At 44.1% G+C, this 25,968-nt stretch overlaps 1 protein-coding gene and 1 pseudogene across 1 annotated transcript; one reads left to right on the forward strand and one right to left on the reverse strand.

Annotated features, from left to right (window-relative positions):
• Positions 1 to 1,542: 1,542 nt before the first annotated feature.
• gna13b (guanine nucleotide binding protein (G protein), alpha 13b) lies at positions 1,543 to 21,187 on the reverse strand. Its single transcript, XM_085402814.1, has 5 exons — positions 20,880 to 21,187; positions 11,731 to 11,960; positions 6,279 to 6,329; positions 4,497 to 4,697; positions 1,543 to 3,708 (listed from the first exon to the last, which is right to left on the reverse strand). The coding sequence occupies exons 1-5, from the start codon at positions 21,160 to 21,162 to the stop codon at positions 3,319 to 3,321; spliced, it is 1,155 nt and encodes a 384-aa protein (XP_085258940.1). The 5' UTR covers positions 21,163 to 21,187; the 3' UTR covers positions 1,543 to 3,318.
• A 1,454-nt stretch (positions 21,188 to 22,641) lies between these two features.
• LOC146670752 (uncharacterized) lies at positions 22,642 to 24,917 on the forward strand (annotated as a pseudogene).
• The last annotated feature ends 1,051 nt before the right edge of the window (positions 24,918 to 25,968 follow it).

Consider the following 25,968-nt stretch of genomic DNA (forward strand, 5'->3'; position numbering starts at 1 on the left):
CTTGTGCCCTACCGGGGAAGATGGCAGTTAACTGGACCAGCACAGATGCTGCAGGACCGGATGCGCTGTCTACACCGGCTCTCTCTTACCCTTTACCCTCCCCTGTTGCTTGTCTCGTGTTTCTATGGTGTATTGATAGTCATGTGCTTTTGTGCTGAGGTGTTTTTTCTGTTATCAAACTGTTCTCCCACCAGGAGCTCAGTCTGAGTGGAGTTTTTTTTCTCCTCCTCTTACCTCATGTTATGTATTTTCGTTGTTTTTTCCTATCAGCCGACCTTTCTGACATGTCTGCCCAATATGATGTTTGTGTAAAGTTGGTCAGAAGGTTCCTTTGTAAGTGTGCATGCGCCATTAGCGTGCTGCCTGCTGTAACCCTAATTTCCCTCGGGATGAATAAAGTATTCTGATTCTGATAAAGACAGTGATCAGGACGAGCACTGCAAATCTAACAATGGTACGTTTCAATTATGTCTAAAGTAAAGCAGCCAAAGCTCCTGGCCTGCCAGTGTGCATCCAGCCTTCACGCTGCCATCTTGTGGCCTCAGTTGGTCATTGTTGGTGCATCATTCTGTCACCTCCCAGCCCATTGTTCCTTCACTGGGCTGGTTTCAGTCATTATGTCCTGTTTATAAGGTTGAAACCTGCAGTCAGCTGAGACTGAAGACGTCACCTGGATGACGACGAAACGTTTCTCCCACTGAAAACATCCAGATGAACAGAATCAACTTTTGGAGATTTCCTTACCTGGATGATTGAGCATGCATCAAGACGTAAGGCAGAGTAAGTCGATTTGTTGATCAGTTATTAAGTCATGTACTAACAGACTTGGAGCAGAGAGACCTAATATTTAATAATCCACATTTCACTGTGTTACTCTTTGGTTCAGATGTGGATACTGTATTGTTCTTTCTTTGTGATTGTTTATGTTCAAGTTGTTTGTTGCTGGTTTTTAGTTTGTTTTTTGTCTGTTTGGGAGCTGACACAGTCTCTATGGAGATGGGTTTTTGGGGGGGTAGCAGGAGGAGAGAAGCTGCAGAGAGCAAGATGGCAGTAAAGTAAAGAATGGATGCAAACAGGCACAAAGCGATAAATGATGGAGAGAGCTCAGTTTGCTTGGCTTAATGTGTCTTTGTACACATGGCACGTATCCTGATGGAGCACAACTTCTAACGAAAAGTGTCATCAGACTGACCTCACAAACACACTCATGCTTCTGTGTGACAACAATCACAATCAGGGTGGTGTCAGGGTGCAGGCCTGTCCTGATAACACTTCAACAACAAGCTTCAGTGACATGAGACGCTCAGACGACACACACACACACACACACACACACACACACACACGGTCCTGTTTTGTCACAGCATCAGTGAGCTGAACATGACACGCCCACAAATCAAACTCTGACCGCCTCATTTAGTGATGGGTCACTCAGTCATTGACAGTGATTATCTATCATCCTGATGGGAGTGGTCTCTTCCAAGCCCCCCCCCTGCACAGTGTGAAATCGCTCTGGCAGCCCACACAGGTTTTTGTCACCTGTTGTATTTGAGGAAACTTTATTTGAGTTGAGTCAACACTGCAGGTGCAGATCTGATAAGACAAAGAAGTTAATGATAGTATTTGTAAATGCACAGTTCTGTGGTCACATCAGACAAACCTTTTCAGCCAGTTTCTCAGTTGCCTCGTGTCCCTTTGAAGCTTTGCAGCTCAGTTACAAGTCTGTGCACAACACTTATTAACAGTGATTAACATTAAGTATTCTTTACTTATTCAACATTAGCAATTATCACAATTAGAAAGTACAAAAAAAATACCCATGCTGACGCACACAGAATGTTCCCATTGTTCAAAAGTCTACAGTGTGGAACTGCTCACCCCCAAAAAGACAACAAGACTACTTTTACAACTGGTTAGCATGGACCAGCGGAGCCTGTTATTTGCAGGGACACGTACAGGATTGTGGCATTCGTGTTGTAAAGACACAGGAAGCCCCTTAAACAACACAAGACAGTCTAATAGATGCCTGCTTCTGCTTAAAAACCCCAAACCAAAAACACCACGTAGCAAAATAACACTTACCATTATACTGTGTGGAAAGTTAGAGCGGTTGCAACAAGCTTTAGGTCGATGTGAGGGACACATGCGTTAGAATGGACACGTGAACTTTATACAAAACGAGAGCAGCCAGCAGAAACTAGCTGCACAGACTGCAGTGGGAATATGTCCCTGTGGTGAGGGGCGGCCTGCAACATGAAGAGCTGATTAAGACAAAAGGCAAGATGGCCACCTCATCGCCTGCAGTGCAATACGCAACACTTAAGGCGATAATTCTATTGAGGAGAAAAATCCCTCTCTCTGTACCACTGAAGAAAACCCAGGGGCTCAACCCGCGCTGCAACATCTGCCATCCGTCTGAGAAAAGCCGCTTTACATTTGTCCCTTAGTGTTATCTTTAACCACTGTCAATGAGGCAGTATCCACAAATCACATGTTAGCATATGTGCAAGCACACGGGTCAAATCACTCGCAGTAAAATAAGGCTGAGGTCGACGGCCAGAGTACTTCTGAAGTACAACTCCGGCCGGTTTTGTGGCAAATAAAGGGGAAACCCGTTTGACTGGTGCAAGGGTAAGGTACACATGCTCTGCACTGTATCAAATCACAGTAGTGGTTTAGAAATGGTGCCCTGAGAAACAGCACCAGTACTGTGGGTCACCCCAAACCCCGACCAGCTTTCAACAAGCGGCGTGTTTGTGTCTGCAGCACCCCGACATCTTTGAATAACTGTAACAGTCCAAATGTCAAAGTGTAAACCCCTATGAGATAGAAAAATGCATAGGTTAAAACAGTATGTTCATACAATAGAAAACAAAATGATTAGAAAAGTATAAATCCACACCAAGGCACAGTGAAGAGCACATTTACAACAACACCTTGGTAACAGTCACTGATAGCGGCCTGCATCACCCCCTCCTCTCCAGCAGGATACAGGGACACTATAAAGGATGCTCAGGAGTGTGGGCGTGGCCTGAGAGAGTGAGGACTACAGGTCAGTTACATGGGTCTAAGGGCAGGAAGAACTCAGCCACAGTGGGCTGTTATAAGTTACAGTGAACACGCTTGTTAAGCAAAGAAGCACAGGGGGGAGTGGCCATAGTAGTGGTTGCTTTAATACACAGTCAAGTTCAACAGTGAGGGGCAGAGCCAAATCCTGGGTGGGTGAAAGCAGTGGCGCTGTCCGCTCCTCCTATGGCTGCTGAAAGAGACACTGCAAGCCATGTTCCCTTTGCCTCCGCCCTTCCCTGCCGCGCTCCCTCACTGCAGCATCAGCTGCTTGAGGTTGTCGTGCAGGATGGTGTCCTTGACATCACGGAACACCAGCCGGATGTTTTCAGTGTTGATGGCTGTGGTGAAGTGGTGGTACAGAGGCTTCAGTTGCTGCGGAGGCTTCTGTTGCTGCTCGCGACGCTTTTTGCGAAAGCATTCCACCAGGAAGCACTGGACATCCGCCAAACTCATGGGGTCACCAGAGAACTCGGGGAAGTAGTCTTTGATGGACACTTGCTTCACCTTCTCCCCCAGCAGGTCCGTTTTGTTGAGGAAGAGGATGATGGAGACATTGCTGAAGACCCGGTTGTTGACTATGGTCTCAAAGATGTTTAGTGACTCGCTCAGTCGGTTAGTCTGCCGGTCTTCCATGAGCACCTGGATGTGTTAGAACGCAGACATGTGGTATGAAAAGCAGCTCGACTCAACCAGCAGAAGTAAAATAGCAGGATTTCTAGTAGCTTTCACCATCGCAGCAGCGTGCACTGTGACGGAGCCATGCTGGATGGTGGTATCATGGGCATCGATCACTAAGCCTCTAAAACTTCTAGGAAAATCAACTTTGATGTGGTTTTGGAAAGTTGAAGTCTAAAATATGATGTCCTGTTCTCAAACATTTTAATGATGGTAAGCACACCCACCAAATCTGAGCACAGACTGAGGTTAAGGCCGACTGTGGAGTCCAGCCAGAGCGCTGCAGGTTAGCTGAGATCTACAGATGGATCAGTCTCTACGTTTGTCCAGCTGTTGGCTCAGTCGGTTCCTTCATGCATATCCTACTGGGGCACGCTATCTAACTGCATCACCCTGCATGGAGCTGCTGCTGCCCTGCAAGCTGCTTTGCAACCCCCCTCTCCCAAACGCCTCCATTTATTGTTATACATACTTGTTATGTAATCAGCATCACTGCACACCACTGTTAGACTCAAAGCTGCTTCACCACTGGACAAAAACATCCCTAAATGACATTAACCAAAGTAAACAAAGCAGGATACTTAGTGAAGGTTTCCATGAAAAACACCAGTAGACAGAACATCAGAGGGTTCGAGACAGGCTTTCCAATCAATCTGAACTCAGTAAGAAGACAAAGACCCAACTAACTGCTGTTAGCTGAATCTTTAGCCAGGTTAGCATACTGAGCAACACTCTGCTTCCACATAACTCACCTGGTCGTACTCAGAGGAGGACACAAGGAAGAGGATGGATGTGACCGACTCAAAACATTCAAACCAGCGCCGTCTCTCAGAGCGCTGCCCACCCACGTCCACCATTTTGAAAGGCACATTCTTAATCTCAAAATCATACTCGTGGATGCCCTTGGTGGGTTTTCTGGCCAGAAGGATGTCCTGCTGGCTGGGAAGGTAGTCCTGCAAGCAGATAAGTGTTGCAGTGTGATATGCTTTTGTCAAGATTTACACCAAAACGTTTACATTCACTGGTAAAGTTGCACTGATCTACTTAAGAGTTACTTAAAAAACACAACAAACAAAACAAACAACTGTTTTTAAAAGAAACTCAGAGATCAGCTACCAAAAGAAAAGATGACCTCCCAATGTGCCAATCCTACAGTCCTAAGGCACTGGCTTTAAATTCCATGCATTGCTGTGGAGGCGCATCAACCAGGACAACCCACAGCGTGCAGAGCCGTGCAGAGCCTGCCCAGCAGTGTGGTTTGATTATAGTGAACTCAATCCCTACTGATGGACAAATCACCCCCATCCCCAGACTGTTGTTGCCCTGTGACATGCCAATAGGACTGAGGAGCTCCTCAAAGTACTCGCACCACTGTCCACACCCTCAGCACTCAGCATCTCCCTTCAAAGTCGTCTGACGTTTCGCTGTCAGACACAAAAGGCTGCTCTGTGGTCCTTAAAGAACTTTTACTTTTATTTATGCTCTTTATCTAAAAGATTAAAAAAGTACTTTTGATCTTTACACGGCTCTGAATTGCAGGAATATCCAAAGAAAGTGGCTAAATAAACACACTAACTAATGCCACACACCGAACCAGACCTGGAAAACACAACGTTCTGGGATTCACAGTTAATCTCTGAAAGCTAACGCAAAGAAAATATCACCAATAACCTCCCAGATGAGACCAGACATGTGTTGTCATAGTGCGGGAAAATCCCACTGCCTTCTGATGTGCTTAGATGTTGTCAGTGTTTGTTTTTCCACATTTGAAAATCCAATTATGGCACATCAAAACTTTGGAAGTATAATCTGGTGTTCTGCATTTCATTTACAGGTTTACTGATATCAGCATATTCGATGCAGAATTACAGTGCATGAAAAACTCTTATGATTTATGTGTGCATGTTCGGCTCTTGGACACAGATGACACAAAACGCAGTTTTTAAAATAATGATTTCATTTTTTACAGGGAAAAACTATCAAACCGACCTCGCCACGTGTGGGAAACAAAATCCAAAAAACAATCCACTCCCTTATTAAATCACGAATAGACTGTAATGATGGATTGGTGGCAGGGTCGATGGATTAGTGGATGCATGGGTGCGTGGAGGGATGGATGGATGGGTGGCTAGATGGGTGGATGGCTAGATGGATGGGTGGATGGATGAGGGATGGAGGGATGGGTGGATGGATGGCTAGATGGCTGGATGGATGGGTGGATGAAGGGAGGGATGGGTGGAGGGATGGATGATCTAGTTTCTGGGAAGCCCAGTTCAGTTTCAGTGCCAGGCCTCGTGAACTGAGCTAAACATGTCAAAGAGTAACTCACGGTCCAGTGAAACAGCTGAAAAACAAACTCATTCGTCTCCTCGTCACAGCTGGATAGTTTGAAACTGCTGAGTTAAGCTCTTAGCAGTTTTCAGTTTTTGGCTAAAATCGTCCACATGTCTGAGACTTTGTCCCTAAATGTGTAAAATAACACACAAAGTTGTGTTACTACACTTTTATTCTGTTAGTGTGTGTTTGGGACTTACCGACTGTCCGAGTTTTTCCAAATTGTCCAGGAAATACTTGACCGACTCCCCCTGAAAGAGAAAGAGTGGAGATCCATGTCAGATGTGACACATGAGACCCTCCTCTGCATGGGAGGTGTTCGCATTAATGTCATTTACTTAATGGGATACCACCCATCCTTTTTCTTTTAGAAAAATACATTTAGCTGCTTTTAGACTGATGCATCCACAACACAATCCTACAAGGTTTTTAGAGCCAAGCTCATGGATTAGCTCGAGCAGCTGAACAGTAGAAACTGTCCATGTAATGGGACTGCCTGGGAGTCAGAGCCAAATAATAAAACAGTACCTGTATGACCCAGTTCAGCCAGTGATGCTAAACCCAAACCATCACAGCTTTGTTGGTGTCTATGAAGCCCTGTTGTATCCTGCAGGTACACAGCACTCAGACTGCATCTTTGTAGGTTTCCTCTCTCATTACTGTCTCAAGCCATGGATCCATATTACTAAGCACTGGAGTAGGGCTGGGCCATATTATACCGTTCACAGTAATACCGGTATAATTTTGGGCAACAATAAGAAAATAAAATATCACGATAGAATATGGGTAAAACACACATGCGCAGTGGCTTTGTTTTCATACGCACATGGTGGAAAAACCATGGCGGCGACGGAGAATGAGAAGGGGGAACGCGGATCGTTGAGTGAAACGGATGAACCAGAATTGGTTTGTAAAAATGGTGCAACTTCAGTGATGTGGAACTGGTTTGGTGTTTGTCCGTCAGATACACACCAAAGCACAGTTTTTTTGTAGAACATGCAGGCGGGCCGTCGTTATTGCCGTATTTGTCGCACTAAGGTGCTCATAAATCTGGGAGTAATCTGGGTCCGAAACTCCGTCTTCAGGTCCCAAAGTCAAACGAACATCACTGAGAGTTAAAAACGGTCTAAATTCTTTCATCTTTAATAAAACGATCAGCATTGCTGCTTTACCAGGTATAACTATGAAGTTTAAATTCCAGGCATCCATGAAAACAGAATTTATTACATTTAAGTTAGAAGTTAGCAGGAGGTTAGCAGGAGGTTAGCTCGCTAGTTTCCATGATATAGCACGTTCTGACTGAGAGATTTCTGAAAACATTCAAACGTACAGCTCTGCTATCACTTCCAACATAAATGAAGACAGGAAACTAAACAGCAGTGACGTTTGTAGGGTTACTGAAGTTGGGCTAGCTGGTATTTAATGATGTGCCACGTGATCGCTAGCGACACAGCTATGTTAGCATAACATAAACACAGTGAAGCTGGAGGATGAACACTAACACTTTTCCCCTTATAAAAGTTAACGTTAAGGTTCCTGATGGTTAGAGACAAATGCAATCGCATGGCAGGATGCTGTAAACGGACCAAACTTCAGTCAGGAGAACAACTGAGATAATCCATCCACAATACGAGGTTAGTCATTAATATACTGCAACAACATGGGAATAGAGCAGCTGTGATAGAATACAGCATTAATGAATCGATGGTACAGAAGTGGAGGAAGCAAGAAGAATGAGTTGAATAAAGTTTGATTTATCTGACTGCTTTGTTTCGCTTAATGTGCCTTATAATCCCGTGCACCTTATGGGCCGAGAAATACATATTTGACTTTTTTATTTGGCACACTGCAGTTTAATGTTGCAAAGCACCTCTTTTTAACTTCAGTGGATATTATACATGGTTATGCTCAGGATATGTCAGCCCATTTCTACTGGAGATGCCTTTTGGTTAAACTTTCAGCAAGGAATTTGCATTTGCACTGTTACATTTTTATAAAGCTTTAATGTACATAAAAACAGCTGCTTGTTTAAGTGACAATAAATGGATGGGTTTTTTTTGTGCTAGTAATGTTGTGGAGTTGTATTTTGTCTCGCATCAATTATATCGTCAGTTATATCGTTATCACAAATTTTCAAATATATATCGTGATAAATATTTTTGGCCATATCGCCCTGCTCTACACTGAAGCCCATCCCCTCTGACCCTGGGCGGGGGCACACTCAGGTCTCCTTCATCTATTCTCCCCGTCTTTATCTAAAAGCAAAGATGAACCATAGAGCATGCTCAGACAGCAGGCAGTGGTTTCATCTGAGGTTGTGGGTGGCATCAGAAGAAGATGGCGGCTTTTGATTACTAGTGAAACTCCCATGAATAAGGGTTCAGCTGTGTTTGTGTCATTCAGGGTAGATATGCAACAGTCAGCCTCACTGCAGAGACCGTGGCATGTGGAAACCTGAAAAACTGGAACTACCCGTTTCTTCCAACTGTATCGTGGGTTTGGTGGGTTGTAGGGCCGCCACAAACGGTTATTTTGATAGTTGACTAGTCACGGATTAATTTTGCGATTAGTCGACTAATCAGATCATCATCCATTGGACGTAAAAGTACAGCTTATTGCACCAGCAGCATCTGCTCTTATATAACTATCATTAGCTTACAGCTTTAAGTGTTTAAGGTCTGTGCTAACTAAAAATAAAGACAAGATGATAGTTTATTAAATTTTATTGAAATTTGCAGATTGTTTCGGTGAAGTTTAATAAACTCCTTGCTTTCTAAAATATAACAGGACACCGGAGTAAATTCTCGAGCATCTCACACTTCTGATAATCAGCTGTCTGCTTGACGTTTATTCAGCTGTGTAAAAACTATAACTTTAATCTCAGCCAAACAGATTTACTCAGGAACAAATAAAATACTGAAAAAAGCCAAACAACAACATTTTTAAGTTATCTAAGTGACTCATATATCATGTTTAACCTGAGTAGTGACAGAAGGCGGTGGGTTTGAAGACGATTTGCCGGGAGTCCGGTGTTCTCACGGCTCTACTGAGCCTCGCCCCCGGCTAGCTATCGAGCTAGTGGGTAACAGACGTCTCCGAAAACGTCGGAGCGCTTTTGAAAATATGCGGTGTCTTGATAAACTGAGCAGATATTTGAGGTTTACACAGCTACATTCTCGCCTGAAATATGTTAAACGTTTATTTTGTGACCCAGAACGAATAATAAGAGTAACATTAAAACTAACTAGCTGCCGCCATTGTTGGAAACTGAGCTGGGCTGCGCTATGAATTCTGGGACACAGCTTCTTCTTCTTCGGGGTTTAACGGCAGCTGACATCCTTGTACATGCAGTGCTGCCATCTTCTGTTTCAGTCCGTTATTACACTCTTATTCCTGCGTCTTTTGTGATCTTACAAAGCTTCAAACGACGCGTCGACTATTAAATCAGTCGTCGACGAGTTTGATAGTCGACTAATCGTGACTAGTCGACCAATCGTGGCAGCCCTAGTGGGTTGTTTGATTCAGTGAATGCAAACATCCTCTAACCCACATGTGTCAAAGTCAAGGCCACTTCCGGCCCGCCAGATCATTTTATATAGATTTTTTATTACTGTTATGCATGGCCCGGCGACATGAGACGCTAATAACACACAGACAACAGATCCCATAATGCAGCGCTGCAGCCTCCTTGCTGAACGCTAGGCTACCTGGGAACATTCCCGCGTCAATCAAGTCAAACTTCTGTTATTGTGAAGCTCGCCGCTCACAATGGTGGCGAGAAACGATTCTGAAAGCAGAGCCTTTCAGCGCCGGTGGGAGACTGAATATATGTTTACAGACATGCTGGTAAACCCGTGCGTCTTATTAGTGGAGCTAATGTGGCTGTAATGAAGGAATTTAATTTAAGACGGCACTACGAGACAAAACGTCAGGATAAGCCGAAAAACCGAAACGCAGAAACTACAGGAAGTAGAAGAGCTAAAGAAGAATCTGACGTTTCAGCAGACGTTTGTCACCAGAGCAAAACCACAAAGTGAAGCTGTTGTGAAAGCAAGTTTTATTGTAGCAGAGGAGCCAAATCAGCCCGGTACCACTCTGAAGAGCTGCAGGATGAAGCTGTGCGACGTCTTGTGTCCAGACAAAACACAGACTTTGGCAAATGTGAGCCTGAGCAGAAATACGATTGCTGATCGGGTTTGTGAGATGGTCACTGATTTAAGAACACAGTTGTGTGAAAGAAGCAAAAACTTTATTGCATAGTCGGCTGTGGATGAAAGGACAGACATGATGGACGTTGCACAGCTGACCATCTTCATCCGTGGAGAGGAAATATTGGACATTAAATCGAGGCACGGGACAACGACAGGAAAAGACATTTTTTAAAACGTATGTCAAAGTGTAACGACATGAAAATGCCCTGGGACAAACTTGTTGGACTTACAACAGATGGAGCGCCGGTGCTGTGCGGTGAAAAAAGCGGACTAGTCAGCAGGATGCGAGTAAAGATGCAGGAGAAATGTACCGCTGAGTTAACAGCATCACTGCATCACACACCAGGAAAGGCTGTGTGGTGAAGTCCTAAAAATGGAGCATGTAATGGTCACCGTGACGCAGACCGTACATTTTATCTGAGCTAAAAGTTTAAATCACCGTCAGTTTCAGTCTTTTATGTGGGAAATAGATTCAGAGTTTGCCGACATTCCTTCATGCAGAGCTCCGCTGGCTGAGTTGGGATAAAAGTTCAACAGAGTTTTTGAGCTCAGCAAGGAAACCTGTCAGTTCATGGACATGTGTGATGCAGTGAAGGCGTTTCAAGTGAAGCTGTCACTAATGCACCAGTGCAGCCTGCCTCACTTTCCCTGTTGCAGTAATGTTGAACCAAGTCAGCGCACTTTGCTGAGCTGCACCTGTGCAGATTCAGATGCAGCTGCAGTGTAACGATGCACTCAGGGAAAGACACTGAATGGCCCGCACAGTTTATTAGCTCCACTCCTGCAGCAGCGCCCAGCTCGTCTACATGCGGCTCCAACCTTGTGTTTGCTCTCATTTACTTTTTCTGGGGTTTTGGCAGCATGTTCATATTTCTAACTTGCATCATTTTGACAGGATATTTAAAGTTAAAGTTTCTTTTTTTAAGTTTATTTAAACTGGAATAATATTCCTGTCGGTTTTTCTTCACATTTATGTTTAAAAAACATTGTTTGAGTGTTCAATAAATGTTTATCTTGTTTGGCCCCTGCTGTCACCCTTTCACCATACTGGTCACTACAGTGGACAGCTATTCAAAGGCTGTTGTGTTTGTGTCAGTGTTGATGGTGTACCTGCACATAAACCACTACACTCTGATGTGTCGCCCCACACTCTGCCACCCACTGGTCCTTTAATGTTACTACAGATGTATGACCTGTATCATTGTAGTTATTGTCATTTAACCCTGTCATGCATTATGACGACCTCAATCAGGATTGTTATTCATCTTTTCATGACTGAAGATGGATAAAAATACTAAAGAATAAAATCCAGACTGAGGTTGTCACAATTCCTGCATGACAGGGTTAAATAACGATTTCAGCTGAGCGTTTGGTGAGAATACCAGTTAAGGTTTTTTAGGTGTCACCTGACAGCTGACTGGACTTGAGCAGATTCACTCACCAGCTGGAACTCCCTGCGCCGATCGTAGGCATTCTGGATGCCCTGGTCCGCCCACAGGGCCTTGATTGACGGCAGGTAGTGCTGAAAAACTTTGGGCTCCACCATGCCGTGACCGTGAGCCATCGCCGACCGAGTGTCAAATGCCATCATAGTGTTTCCATGCCGCTGGTTGGACGTGTTACCCCATGGGATGTGCAGCTTCTCTCTAGCATCCACTAACACTCGAATGCCTGCAGACAGTGACAAAAACACATGAGCGATCTGTGTGCTGGGCCAGATGTGGGCTCCAAGTTACAGCTTCATAACTGACTCATCTGCATATCACTTTTACAATTTGACTTATAAGATCACTAAACAGTGCAAATAGTGAAAAATACCACAAAGACATACATGTATGAAAACATGTAAATGTATTTGTATACTTCATGACACAGGAACACAGGGAGTCATGGAGACAGGATGTGACTGTCTCTTTAGAACATCTCATGGTCTGTGAGATTACAACGAGCAACATCTGCAAAGCTACACAAAAGTCATGGAGCTCACAGCTGCCAGTGACTGTATGAGAAAAGCATCTGGAAGCAACCATGACACAGGTGCTGGGGAGGAAAGCAAACCAGCAGCTCTGTGTAATAACCCCAGATTACTGACATAAGATCGACTCTGACCTTTGTTTGAAAAACAAGACCAAAACAGCAGAGGGGGAATTGAGACGCTACTAACACGCGTGTCTGCATTTACAAAGTTACACAACAACAACAACACAGCAGCAGTCCTAACTATCCTCCTGTGTTTCCTCATTTGATGAGGATGAGTCAGGAACACCACTCCCTGTGCAGGCCCACACATGTCTGTGCTGCCAGTGTGCAACATGAAAGTACAGCGAGGCCGACGCCGTCTATTTGGAATCAGACAATGATGATAAACTTGATTGGTGCAGCTACCAGCGCTCTGACCATCGCTGAGCCAGGCTGATTATTACTAATGAACTGTGATACTTTGGTAACCGTGGTTTCAGAAGCTGCCCTGACAATGAAGCACATTTCTGTATTTGGGAAAACAACATAGGAGAGAGATGAATAAGATTAGAGGAAGTTACACTGTTTAAGCTTCTGCATTGCTGAGCTCCACGTCTTTATCATTGTTCTGTTTTATTCTTCCGTACGTTTTGTGTGCTTAACTACTTCTGCATATCAGGACTGTGCTCTTACTTTCATTTTTGTAACGTTTGATGGTTTCTCTTCAAACGAGGAGAGAAACTCCTCTTCAAAGCCTCCAAAGACTTGGAGCAAGAGGAGAACTTAAAACCGCTCCTTGATCTATTAAGGTGTTCTCTTAATATATTATGTTTAATGTTTTCAAACAGTTTAAGTTTAATGAAGAATTTTGCGTGATGACATCACCTGCTCTAAAATCTGAGGGTGGACGATAAGCTGACAAAAACACCTCTCTCTCTTTCACAGCCAAACATACATGTGTAATACATGCAGCTGTGGCTGTCCTCACTAAGAAACGACCTTTCCTCTCCCCAGGAGCTCTCTGCAGGAGGGGGAGATACAGGAGAGGTGGAGGAAGATCTCAGCCTGGGTGTTTATTGTCTCATGTAGTCTGGAAGATGAGTGGATGGTGGGGTGGGTGCAGTTTTCTCTGTGGTGGGGTTGGGTGGACTGTCCTGGGCTCTGTGGGGCCGGGGGGCGCTGCTGCACTGGGCCCGGTCTGGATGGGCCTGGGCCCCCTTTCCCTGGCGGGTCGCGGAGTATGGGAGTGCCTACTGGGGTCAGCGGGGGAGCTGGCCCCAGGGAGGGGTCACCTGCCCCTCCCTTCCTTCCCTCCCCATCTCCAGCTGCCTCCCTCTTCCCGCTCCACCACAACCACCCACAAATGCAGGGCCTTGGAGTAGGGGTATGTCACCAGGGTGCAGAGGAGGCTACCCACCCCCGTCCCCTTCTGGCTGCCTCTGCCTCAATTTTATCCCACAACTTAGACATTCACATTACTCACACTCTCATTACACATACATATAGGATCTTGGGGGTGGGCACGATACACGGAGTCCAAAGTACCATCAGGGTGTACACCCCACCCCTGGCGTCGTTGCCCACCTCTCAATTTTAAATACACGTAGACATTGAGGGCTAGCAGGAGGGACCATGCGCTTACCTGCTGCTCTCTGGCAGGTAGCTCCATGCCCTCCTGGGTTTTAAATGCACCTTAGAACACACATGCATCAACACTACAATGAGCGGGTGGAGGGAGGTTTGGAGTCTTCTCTCACCCCCGTTCTCTGCGACCTGCTGGAGCAGGGGGGGGGGGGGGGGCTAGGAGGAGGAGTTGGCCGTCCGACCGCAGTCTGGGGTGTGGGGCCTTCCTGCTGCTGCGGAGTCGGGGCGGTCTGCCTCCCCCCACTGCAGGGAAAAGGGTAACACCACCTGGGTCTGGGTGCAGTTCCCCCTCCAGGGGCAAGGGTACCTAGACCCGGTTTGTAGAGTACGCTTGGGGAGTGTGATCGTGTGTACAGCGTCTCTTTATGTCTGTCTCCACGTTGGTTGAGTGTGGAGTAAGTGCATATGAGAGCATGAGGGTGGGAATGGATGTTTGTGTCTGTGTGTGCCTGTATGTCTGTGTCTATATGTCAGGTTGGGTGTCAGACGCCACCTCTCTGGGGACATCTCAGGCCCTCCAAGGTTTGGAGGCCTATCTCCCCCCACCACCACTTCCCCTGCCAGTGGCGGACTCCCTCAGGTGTCGGTGCGTTGGTGGTTCTTTGTGTCTGGGGGTGGGCGTCCAGGTACACACCGGCTCACTCCTTGGCGGCCGCTTATCGGGGCTTGGAGCCTGGGGCTCGCTCGGGCCACTTCGGAGGTGGGGTGCCCCCGGCCTCTCGGCCTGGGGCTCGGTCACTCAGGCACAGCTGGCTGCCGGCGGAGCTCACGGGCGCGTCACTGCAACTCCCCCTGGCTTCTGCTCCGCAGCTGCTGAGTGAGCCCTCATCTGGGACTCTCCTCAGCTCTTTCTGGGACAGTGGCGCGGCTGCCCCTCTGTTGGTCTTCCTTGGTCTCTTGTGTTCTGGGGGCCTCTGGATGTCTGGAGTTTTGATCTCCTCCATACCTGCTTCATGCCCTGGAGGACGGGGCTGTGGCCCCCCCACACCCTCTAGCAGATTATTACATGAAGGAACCTTTTAAAAACAAGCGTCCATGCTCACAGGTGTACACACGGGTGATCACAGACGTGGACTACAGCTTTCTTGGCTGCTGCCTCAAAGCACACTGTGCGCTGTCTATCTTGCGTGCTGCACAATATCGTTTATTATTTAGTATTTACTGATATCTACTGCTAGCTAGTTTATTGTGATGGTGCCGTTTTTTTTTTTTATTATGTTGCTCTTTGTTGTTTGCTTTCTCTTCTGTTTTTTTCTCCATACAGGTGATCCAGGTGTTTTTTGTTTTTTTTTGTTTGTTTGTTTTTTTTTCTTTTCTTTCTTCCCCCCTTCTCACCGTCTCTTCTCCCCTTTGGTTTTCTTTCTCTCCCTCTCTTTCTTTCATTCTTTCTCCCTGTCCTATCCCCCAGTCATGTCTGTCCCGTTTGTAGCAACTGAAAATAAAATAAATTCATAATTATAATAAAGGTCAAACAAATGGACCAATATGGCAAGGCCATGATGATCCACTTGGTAAAATAAATCCGCTTGGCATCTTTCTTGGCCTTCAGACAACAATTCTGATGCTAAAGATCCAAACGGGACGCAAAAAAAAAGAAAGAAAGAAAAAAAGAAAAAGAAACGACCTTTACACAAACACAGTGAACCACACGATTTCAACGAGGACACAGTCTGCATCCACAACAACGCCAGCTGCTCCGGGGCCATTGTTTCAGTGCTGCAGACTCACACACGTGTCGTCGTGCTCACGCTGTCACAGGTTTCTCAGTGGGACCCACAGTGTGTTTGTATCTCAGCAGGGATTTCCTGCCCAGGGATCACACACAGGCTGCTGCTGATTGGTCGATTCAAATTCAGCACCTTCAGCCCAATGAGCGTATGAAAGAGACTGATTCAGACTGCTCGCCTGGCATAGAAACACAGAGCTGCACGTGTGTGTCAGACGGGTGTTTACAAACTGCCACCAATCAGAAACCCTTCCACGATGAACTGTGTGTTTGCAGATCAGCTTTGACATGCAGCAATATTTTTGTCTTACTCTGTATTCTGGCAGTTTTGTAGTAACAGGCGTCACTACCTCATGTCAATAATGAGTTTTTCACTTCCCTGAGTTTCTGATCTCAGGCTGACAGATCAGGCTTTTTGTTGCTTTCTCTTTTTCTGATCTCATTTACTTTTTGAACTTTAACATCCAGACTCTGTGTGACAGCGAGCCACAGTCACTGTCCCTTTGGCCTTTCTGACTTCCTCCTCAGACATGATTGATTCATGTATTTAACATCGTCACTACTTTCTACACTTCAGCTCAACAGACTGCAGGCAGCATGCACGAGCCCGGGGTTCACAATACGTAAGCTGGTAACAACAAGATCAGCAAGTACGCACGTTTCATATATCTGACTGTGACTCTGCATTAGCACAAGGGCAGGAACATTTCTAGGCAGGATATGATGACTAGGGCCAACACTTCATGTGGTAACAATGGTAGAAAACTAAACTGGATGAACAATCATGGTGGATATGTATTCTTCTATGCACTGGGTATGTGCTACAAATGACACGATCGGGGCATCACTCAGGTCCATCCTGGTGCCGTTAAACGGCCTGAAACATATTTCTATAAGATCTGGGTGAGCGAGGGGGTAGTCAGTGGTATCAACTGCACCATTCTCCAGGAACTGCCTGATACTCCTGCCACGTGAAACGGCCACATTCAGAAGCATATAAGTCACATGTGCATACTGAACCATTATTAGCAGACTGAACATCTCTGGACCAGTAAACACTCACATGTGCATTAAGTTAAGGGGTGCCATAAACTCACTCTAATGAACTGTATGGCACACTGACCTGAACGTCCTTGTGACGCTGTGCTAATGCTACCTGTTCCCCTCTGTGGGCCAGATTTCCTTGATGAGATACTAACAGCAAGTTGTTGTCCGATGCATCAGCTGGACAGTGGAGATGTGACAGTGTCAGACAGAAAGCACTGTGTGGATGAAACAGGCTGTGTGAAGCCCTGTGAGTAAAGTCCAGTTAGCACAATGCTCTGGGTGCTCCGGTCCATACAAAGATCAAATCTGACACGTGGTGGTCAGAACGGGAACCATCTGAAAGCAGTAGCACTGCAGACAGAGGACACACCAAAATCAAGCATGCAGTTTGTTTTTAAAAGGATTCTTACTGAACTTTTTAATTTTCCTCATCTATTACTAACAAAGGCCAACGTAGGAGCCAAGCAGCCCAAGTCTATCTACTCAGTTTATTATTATTCAGGTTTTTGGCACTTTAACATGGGTGAGACCCGGTGAAAATGTAAGTATTTTACTGGCCTTGAACATTGGTGATTTAAAAGGGGCTCTGGAGCAGCACCACAGCAAACGCTGATCATTCGCCAGGAAATTTTAATTTGCCATCATTCACACACAGACTGTCCAATCCTGACCAACCTTCTCACGCGTGAGTCGACACCCCTGAACACATTTCAACGGCCATATTTGACAGTGGTCACAGCACCACCCAGTGGGAACAGGAAATGTCATGTTTTACACTTTGGGCTACAGTTTGAAGACGGGTGATGTCAGCAACCTCAACTTTATCCAGGAAAGCCTTCAGAGATCAGGTGACTTTTCATCCGAGGCCATGACCCTGGCAGCATGAAATCAGAAGGGGATTTGAGGGGCTTACAAAACCTGATTACGCCTGGCACACACCTATGTGATGAAGCCATTTATGTTTTATAGTCGCTGTCGTGGAATATTGCACACTAGGGCCACAAACGATTCTTTTGATAGTCGACTAATCAGATCATCATCCATTGAACGTAAAACGTACAGCTTGTTGCACCAGCAGCATCTGCTCTTATATAACTATCATTAGCTTACAGCTTTAAGTGTTTAAGGTGCTAACTAAAAATAAAGACAAGATGATAGTTTATTAAATTTTAATGACATTTGCAGATTGTTTCGGTGAAGTTTAATAAACTCCTTGCTTTCTAAAATATAACAGGACACCGGAGTAAATTCTCGAGCGTCTCACACTTCTGATGATCAGCTGTCTGCTTGACGTTTATTCAGCTGTGTAAAAACTATAACTTTAATCTCAGCCAAACCGATTTACTCAGGAACAAATAAAATACTAAAAAAGCCAAACAACAACATTTTAAGTTATCTAAGTGACTTATATATCATGTTTAACCTGAGCAGTGAAAGACGGCGGTGGGTTTGAAAACGATTTGCCGGGAGTCCGGTGTTCTCACGGCTCTAGTGAGCCTAGCCCCCGGCTAGCTATCGAGCTAGTGGGTAACAGACGTCTCCGAAAACGTCGGAGCGCTTTTGAAAATATGCGGTGTCCTGATAAACTGAGCAGATATTTGAAGTTCACACAGCTACATTCTCGCCTGAAAATATGTTAAACTTTATTTTGTGACCCAGAAAGAATAATAAGAGTAATATTAAAACTGGGCAGCACGGTGGCACGGCGGTTAGCACTGTTGCCTCACAGCAAGAAGGTCCTGAGTTCAATTCCACCATCAGGCCGGGGTCTTTCTGTGTGGAGTGTGCATGTTCTCCCCGTGTTTGCGTGGGTTCCCTCCGGGTACTCCGGCTTCCTCCCACCGTCCAAAGACATGCAGCTTGTGGGGATAGGTTAATTGGATAATACAAATTGCCATTGTGTGAATGTGCGAGTGAATGTGAATGGTTGTCTGTCCTTGTGTGTTGGCCCTGCGACAGACTGGCGACCTGTCCAGGGTGTACCCCGCCTCTCGCCCTATGACAGCTGGGATAGGCTCCAGCGCCCCCCGCAACCCTGAAAAGGAGAAGCGGAAGCGAATGGATGGATATTAAAACTAACTAGCTGCCGCCATTGTTGGAAACTGAGCTGGGGCGCTATGAATTCTGGGACACAGCTTCTTCTTCTTCGGGGTTTAACAGCAGCTGGCATCCTTGTACATGCAGTGCTGCCATCTTCTGTTTCAGTCCATTATTACACTCTTAAATCCTGCTACTTATTCCTGCGTCTTTTGTGATCTTATAAAGCTTCAAACGACGCGTCGACTATTAAATCAGTCGTGATGATTTTGATAGTCGACGTAATCGTGAGTAGTCGACTAATCGTGGCAGCCCTACTGCACACTGTCTCCAAGCACCACCTACAAAATTTCAAAAAGCAGCCGCTGCACTACGTTTCATCTATGAGTCTGACATTTGGCAGCCTGTAAGACAACAGGGCGTAAAAAGTCTCAACAAAAAGAACCAACAACATGAAGTCAGCCATTTTTAACTCAATGTATAATTTTGGTGATATTTTCAGATCTTGTATTTTTAGCAACTCCTCTGAGGGATTTGGTCAGATCAGTTATCTTCGTTCAGTGTAAAGACAGCGGTGACGTTAAATTGCAAAGCGAGTTTTCGTGAAATCATGGTGGGATTGACAAATTTCGATATTTCGCCATCCAGGATGAAATTGCTCATCTCTGTTATAAGAAAGTTGCTCTAAGAAATCTAAAGGAATCACTCCCAAACTTCATGGTGAGAGTCCCACCCTGAAAAGATTTATATGCCATCTGTCAGCAATTGTTAGAGTGACGGTAGAAAGAGGAAATGTGCTGCAGGTCATAAGAATCCTTCAACGTTGACGAAACGTTAAGGAAGTAGGACGGTATCATTCTTTAAAGTAGGCCTAGTTAGTTAGTTGATGCTGTTTTTTTCTGGAAAAACCCTGAAATCAACGTATGATCTGTATCAACGTGAAACACGTGTGAAACCACAGGTTCGGAGCACTCGGAGCTCCAGTGCCTGCAACTGTGTCTCAAGTTTGACAAGTTTAAAGACGTCACTGAATAAAACTAGAAAACCTCCTCGTGTACGGGGCAGAATTATGTCAGCTCAGCTAACAGTAACCTAGATGATTTAAAGTATGGTGCTGTGATGAGCATAGCGCCACAGACGTGCCTCACTCTACCAGATGCCTTTGACGATTGTTTGCTGTGTAACTGTCGGTCACGGTTTGCTGTGCTTCTCCACAAACAGCTGGTTTTTCCTTTCCTGTTAGGTTGCAGGTTGTGAGATTTCAGTTATTCAACAATGTTTAAAGAGACATGAATGGTCCTTTATAGATTAGTCTTATCTAATATGTTTTAATTTATTCATCAATTATCTATAGAAAGTCCCAATGAATAACTTTGCATCTGTAAACTGCTGACTATTTTGGCCAACAATTAGAATCTGGACATCGGTTTACTTCAATATTTGATTACAAAAAAATGACTTAATATTTATATTCAAATTCAACAACAAAAACAAAACGTCCATTTTCACCTATAAAATGTCATAAATATGATTATTCTGCGACTAGAAATATCTGTTTAGACCAGTTGAAATGTTGGCAAACATCCCCAGAAAGCATGAAAACCAGTTAAGCTGGAACAAAACGGCAGCTCTCGCATGGGTGGCCCTGCACTTCCTACAAAAACTTTCATGACAAACCACACAAGGCAACACTTCCCATAATACAGCATGCTCGCGTCTGCTCTTTTATCGCAAAGCAATGAAAAACTGGCCTGGTTCGCAAAAAGACATCGCTACAGAGCGATTATGTAACACTTAGAGGCTTAAAAGTAATAAACAACACACCCAGTGCACTCCAAATAAACTGGTTCCCTTTTCCTCAACTTTGTCCATAAAGACGAACCAGTCTGCATGTTTTTGACTGAACAAGAGAGCAGAAATCATACGTAAATATCGGCGAAGCTTTTACTAATCACAGACGATCAAGTGCTGCGTTCAGATCCACCATGCACACACAAGCAGCAGAGGCGTTTCTTGGCTACTCAACAAGCTAACCAGACTAGCTTGGTCGAACACAGAAAATCGGCTGAACAGAAGCTAGCAACTTCCCACTGGCTGCTCCTACAGCCCCATCTCTACACACGTCGGAACAAACCTGTTTCAATATGTGAAAAGCAGTCGGTATAATGTCGGCTTACCTTTAATAACATTACTAAAAATCGTAGCCCTGAATTCTTCTTTGGCCTTCTGATCGAAGTCCTGCCCATGAATAATACGCATTTGCTTGAGGAAAGTGGACTTGCCGCTTTCTCCCGCCCCGAGCAATAAGATCTTTACAAGCCTTTTAACATAAGTCTTGTCTCGATGAATACACTTATCTATCTCTTTGGATTTCCGCAGCTGCTCTGCCTCGCCCCTTGTAAGGAGGCAGTTGGGGAAAAATGCAGATAAAACGGAGCGGGACGGCAGGAAGTCCGCCATCTTTGAAACAACTACATCGATACAGAGGGTGGATGGGAGGGCTGAGTCCAGTGCTGCGTTCACGGTCCGTAGGAATCCTCCGAACGACGTTTCGCTTGTGCGTTTCAGCTGTCACAACACAGTCCGTATCGTGACACTCAGTTTTGATTTCAAATGGACGTTTTCTGCAAATGATGCCCTTATTGGCACATTTTTCATGGAGACTAATTTACAACACAGCGCAAAACTCTTGAACAGTATTGTAATATAATTTCCAGAGGTTAGTGGTAAAGAAATACAAATACTTTGTTACTGTATTTAAGAGCCTTGCAGCTGTAAGCAAACTCAGAGACGTGGCAAGAATGAACTCAGAACTTACTCGTTAAACTTAAATCATCCTAATAATATCAAAAAAGTACAAAATTAAATAAATAACTAAATAAAGTTGATTCATGTGTGGGTCATTGAGTCATAGGTTGTCGTGTAGTCGAGTCATTCCATGAAAATGGCACAATTTGAGTCCCTCTCACCTCTTATGGTGTATTTCATCTATTGGGTCACCAAACTTTCTGTTTAAACAGCTTTACATATATATTGAAATGTACCATTTAATACAGTGTAAAAAACTGAACTAATTTTGATCTTTTTATGGGAAATAATACAGTTTTTTCATTTGACACCACCTATTTTGTCATGTCCCTCATGGCCTTGATGAAAGTTTACTTTGAAAATACCAAATAAAACTATTTAAAAAGTCAATAAATTTTGGTATCAACCTAAACATCTGTTTGTGCTCTTTTGCTGTTAATATTTCTTTTTTTCAAATTTAATTGTTAATTATTCAATAAAATCACAATTATTCCTGTACCTGACTAACCCTTCAACCCCGTCACATGAATGATCCCACCCCCATAAATACAATGGTGTGATCCAGAATTCGTATACATCAGGAAGTGACATCACTGAAGTCTTTTGGACAACAGGACCAGAGACAGGCAAGTTGCTCCATTCTTTTCCTTTATTTTAGTCATTTATCTTGTGATATTGTGGTCATCAACCTCAATGACTCAACACCGTAACATGAAAAAAAGAAAACTATTACTTATGAAAAGTTTTTTGTTAGTTCCTGAATATATGGTGATTTTGAATTTCATGCATGCCATGTGCTCTCTGTCTGGTATTCACTATATTGAGCAGCGGCCCGTTTGTGCAAAAATCTCAACCCTGTTATGTTTTTGATTGTAACGCGGTTGTGAGATTGTTATGGGGTTGAGAGTTTAATACTTTGGTTGTTAAGTTATCCAATTATTTAAATCAATTATTATTATATTCAATCACCATTCTTATACTGCATGCATGCTGAATGTGATTTATGTTCCATGTTAAGGATGCGAGTAAGATGGCACCAACAACAGCAGCAGAAAGGCAAAAGAAGTATCGGGAACGCCTTAAAGCTGATCCTGAAAGAAGGGAGAGAAACCTGCAGAGTGAGCGTGAGAGATGAAGGACACTGTCAAGGTGACAGTCAAGAAATCTGTGGAGGGCACACAAGAGGACCTCATTGAGCTCTTCCACAGCTTTGTAAAGAAATTTCAAATGCATCACTTCAAGCAGCAGTATGCCTTCTGCCGTGAGCTGAAGAACAACATGTCAGGGGAGGAGACTTTTACATGTTGACTTCTCAGAAAACTACAGCTGTAAATACAGTTCTCAAGTACAGGCGGTCCACTTTGGGGCTTCACATCAGCAGGCTGCCCTTCATACTGGTGTGTTGTATGTTGGTGGATTCTCAGGCTGTGTCCCAATTCAGAGACTGCACGCTTGAAGTACGCATTTTAAGTGCGATTACGTCACCGCCATGCGACGACGGCTGTCCCAATTCGAAGTGTGCTTCAAATGCACCGTCGATTTCCCCAAATATCAAGCGTGGTCCGGTGCACACTTCGTGGTCCCATATATCACACAATTCATAGCGCAGCGGTGGGTGTGGATAATTTTGCCGCAATTTTGCGGCAGAAGGGAGCAGCCGAAGAGTGAACTGTCAAAAGTAAGTACTGAATACGATGTCACTTATTTATGTGCAAATGTTTAATAACGAAGAACATTAAAACATGACTGTTGGCCACATGTTGGCAAAGTCATGTGACATTAGTGATGTTTGTACATTCAGCGCTAACTTGGGTATATATATATATATATATATATATATATATATATATATATATATATATATATATATCCCCATCTATCCATCCAGTCCTGTGGTCTCAGCCTCAAATACTCAACTACTCAAAGTGATGTCATGACAAAAATGAATGATCAACAAAACATTTTTGTTTTGTTGATCATTCATTTTTGTCATTCGCGGTTAGTATCATGGTTGCTAGGCAACCTGAACAGCGCGAGGCAGGCTAGACCGTCCCATTTCACAGGCCTCTCACTTCCGCACTTCTCGTACTTATAGTACGCACCGTGCGTAGTACGCGTACTTCAAGCGTGCAGACCCTGAATTGGGACACAGCCAGAGCCTGTGTGCTTTAGCACCATCTCCCCCAGTAGACATAAAGGCCCTCCAGCAATATGGCAGCACCTAAATCCTGGGCTAGATTACCTTCAAGGCCAACATCCACAAGTGTCTTTGCTGCACTTTTTAAGCCTGTACGCGATACAAACAACGAGGAAACTTCTACCTTTTCACTACAGAACTGGACAGAAGAGGATTCAAGGCTGGTTCTTGGAATTTTTCGAGGCCAGTCATGGAAAAGGAGCACCAGATGGTGTCGGGGGAGCCTTAAAAAGAGCAGCTGACATGATGGTAGCAAAGGGGCATGACATCCCAGATGCAGAAGAGTTATTCAGGGCCTTTTCTGAAACAAACACAAGTGTGAAACTGTTCTTTGTGAAAAGTGAAGATGTTGAGGAAGCTATGGAGAAAATGCCGAAGCAGATACCAGCTGTTCCTGGAACCATGAGAATTCACCAGGTCGTTACTGCAGCTCCAGGAAAACTGATGGTTCGTGATGTAAGCTGCATGTGCACAACACAGAAGCAGTTTAACTGCAAGAGCTGCAACACCCAGTGTTTCACTGTTGGCCAGAAGATAGAATCAGCTGTATCACAGACAGGCAGTGGGAGGAATCCAGAAAAAGAAATCCAGTGGGAGAGTCCGGAGCTGGTTGGTAAATGGTGTATTCTCAGATATGACGATGATTTGTATCCAGGCATCATTCTAAACATACAAACAACACAAGTCCAGGTCAAATGCATGCATCGTGTTGGGTCAAACCGATTGTTCTGGCCGCATCAGGATGATATCCTCTGGTACCTGTTTGATGATGTCCTTGAACTCATTCCACCCCCACGGGCTGTGACAAGGCGCCATGTGGAAGTCTTGAAACAGGTGTGGAACCGACTCACAAGATGAATTCATGAAACAACCGGCACATTCATGCATATATACAGACACACACACCGAAGCAAGCACACACATGCAAAAACACTCTGACATGGACACTGATACAGACAGACACAATGAAATCGTTAACTGATTATTATTGTTATTACTTCAACCAGTTCAACAAGTTTAATTGTATGTTATCGGAGCAAGGGTGAGGTGACTTTTAGCACCTCATCAGCACTTATGCCTAGACAGACAGACACACACACACACACACATTATGCTACATTTGAGCAATTCACTTTACAATGTTTGTTAGTTGTTAATGTGCTGTTGTGGTTGTTTTTACTTGAGATTAATAAAACTTAATTCTACTGCAGTTTGTATCTGGTGTCCTTGCTATGGTTACAAAGTGAGATATAATGTTAATGGCAGTCCTGTACATTGAATTTAGGAGTAAACAACTGTTTATATGTAACGCTGTATTTGTCTCTTCAACCCTGTTATGCTAGTCTCAACCCCGTCACACCTACATTTTCATATATAATTTTCTTAAAATGTTGAAAAAAATAATTTAATGTTTGGGGATCTCTGTCTAAGATATTGAGCGCTATCATATGATCATTGATTTTTATTACAATTCTTAGTTAAACTAAATTTTTGATTAAAAATGACAAGATTGCTTTCACTCATTAGTTACATTTCAGGATTTAAGAAAGTAAAAATTTGTGATTTTATGTAACTTTTCTATGTAAAATTATTGAATTAGTATGGGGACATCTAATTAATGTAAACATATTGATGTCTTTAGAAATACATTTTATGATAATGTTCAGAGAGCCTCCAAAGTGTCCATAACGGGGTTGAAGAATTACAGTCACTACATCTTGAAAATATGATCAATAATAAAAGAAAACTAATGCCTGAGATGGGAAAATGCATTTTTCTGATAGTTAAATATATCCTTAATGATGTGGGATATACATATAAATAATACATTTTGGTAAAAAATGTGAAAACATCCAAGTCCGATTTTAACCATTCTCGTGGAATGACTCAGTTAGTGATGGTGAGATGAAGCCTCGTGATGAACTGAAGCTTCCATCCACCTGGTCGACTCATGGTTCGAAACATTGTGATGATTCATTTGCTCTACTGCGCCATCAAGTGGACGATTCAAGTGAAACAGGCTCTGTGATTATAATGATGTGTAAACCTCTAAACTGAATAAAAAAATTGTTATTATTGATAAATTGTGGTTATTTATCCCGAATATTGTCTCAGTATGTTTGATACAAAAGAGAAAGTGGAAACTATCAGAACAGAGTTTTGGTATGATTGTGTAACTGTTAGGGCTGTGTGTCGTCACTGATTTCTAGAATTGATTTGATCCACGATTCGATTCAATTCGGGGAAATTTTGCAAAACAG

This window comes from Rhamphochromis longiceps, linkage group LG4 (genome assembly GCF_057381845.1).
Source record: "Rhamphochromis longiceps isolate RC_006_pf linkage group LG4, R_longiceps_female_GT1.1, whole genome shotgun sequence".
In the NCBI taxonomy this organism is placed as follows: Eukaryota; Metazoa; Chordata; class Actinopteri; order Cichliformes; family Cichlidae; genus Rhamphochromis; species Rhamphochromis longiceps.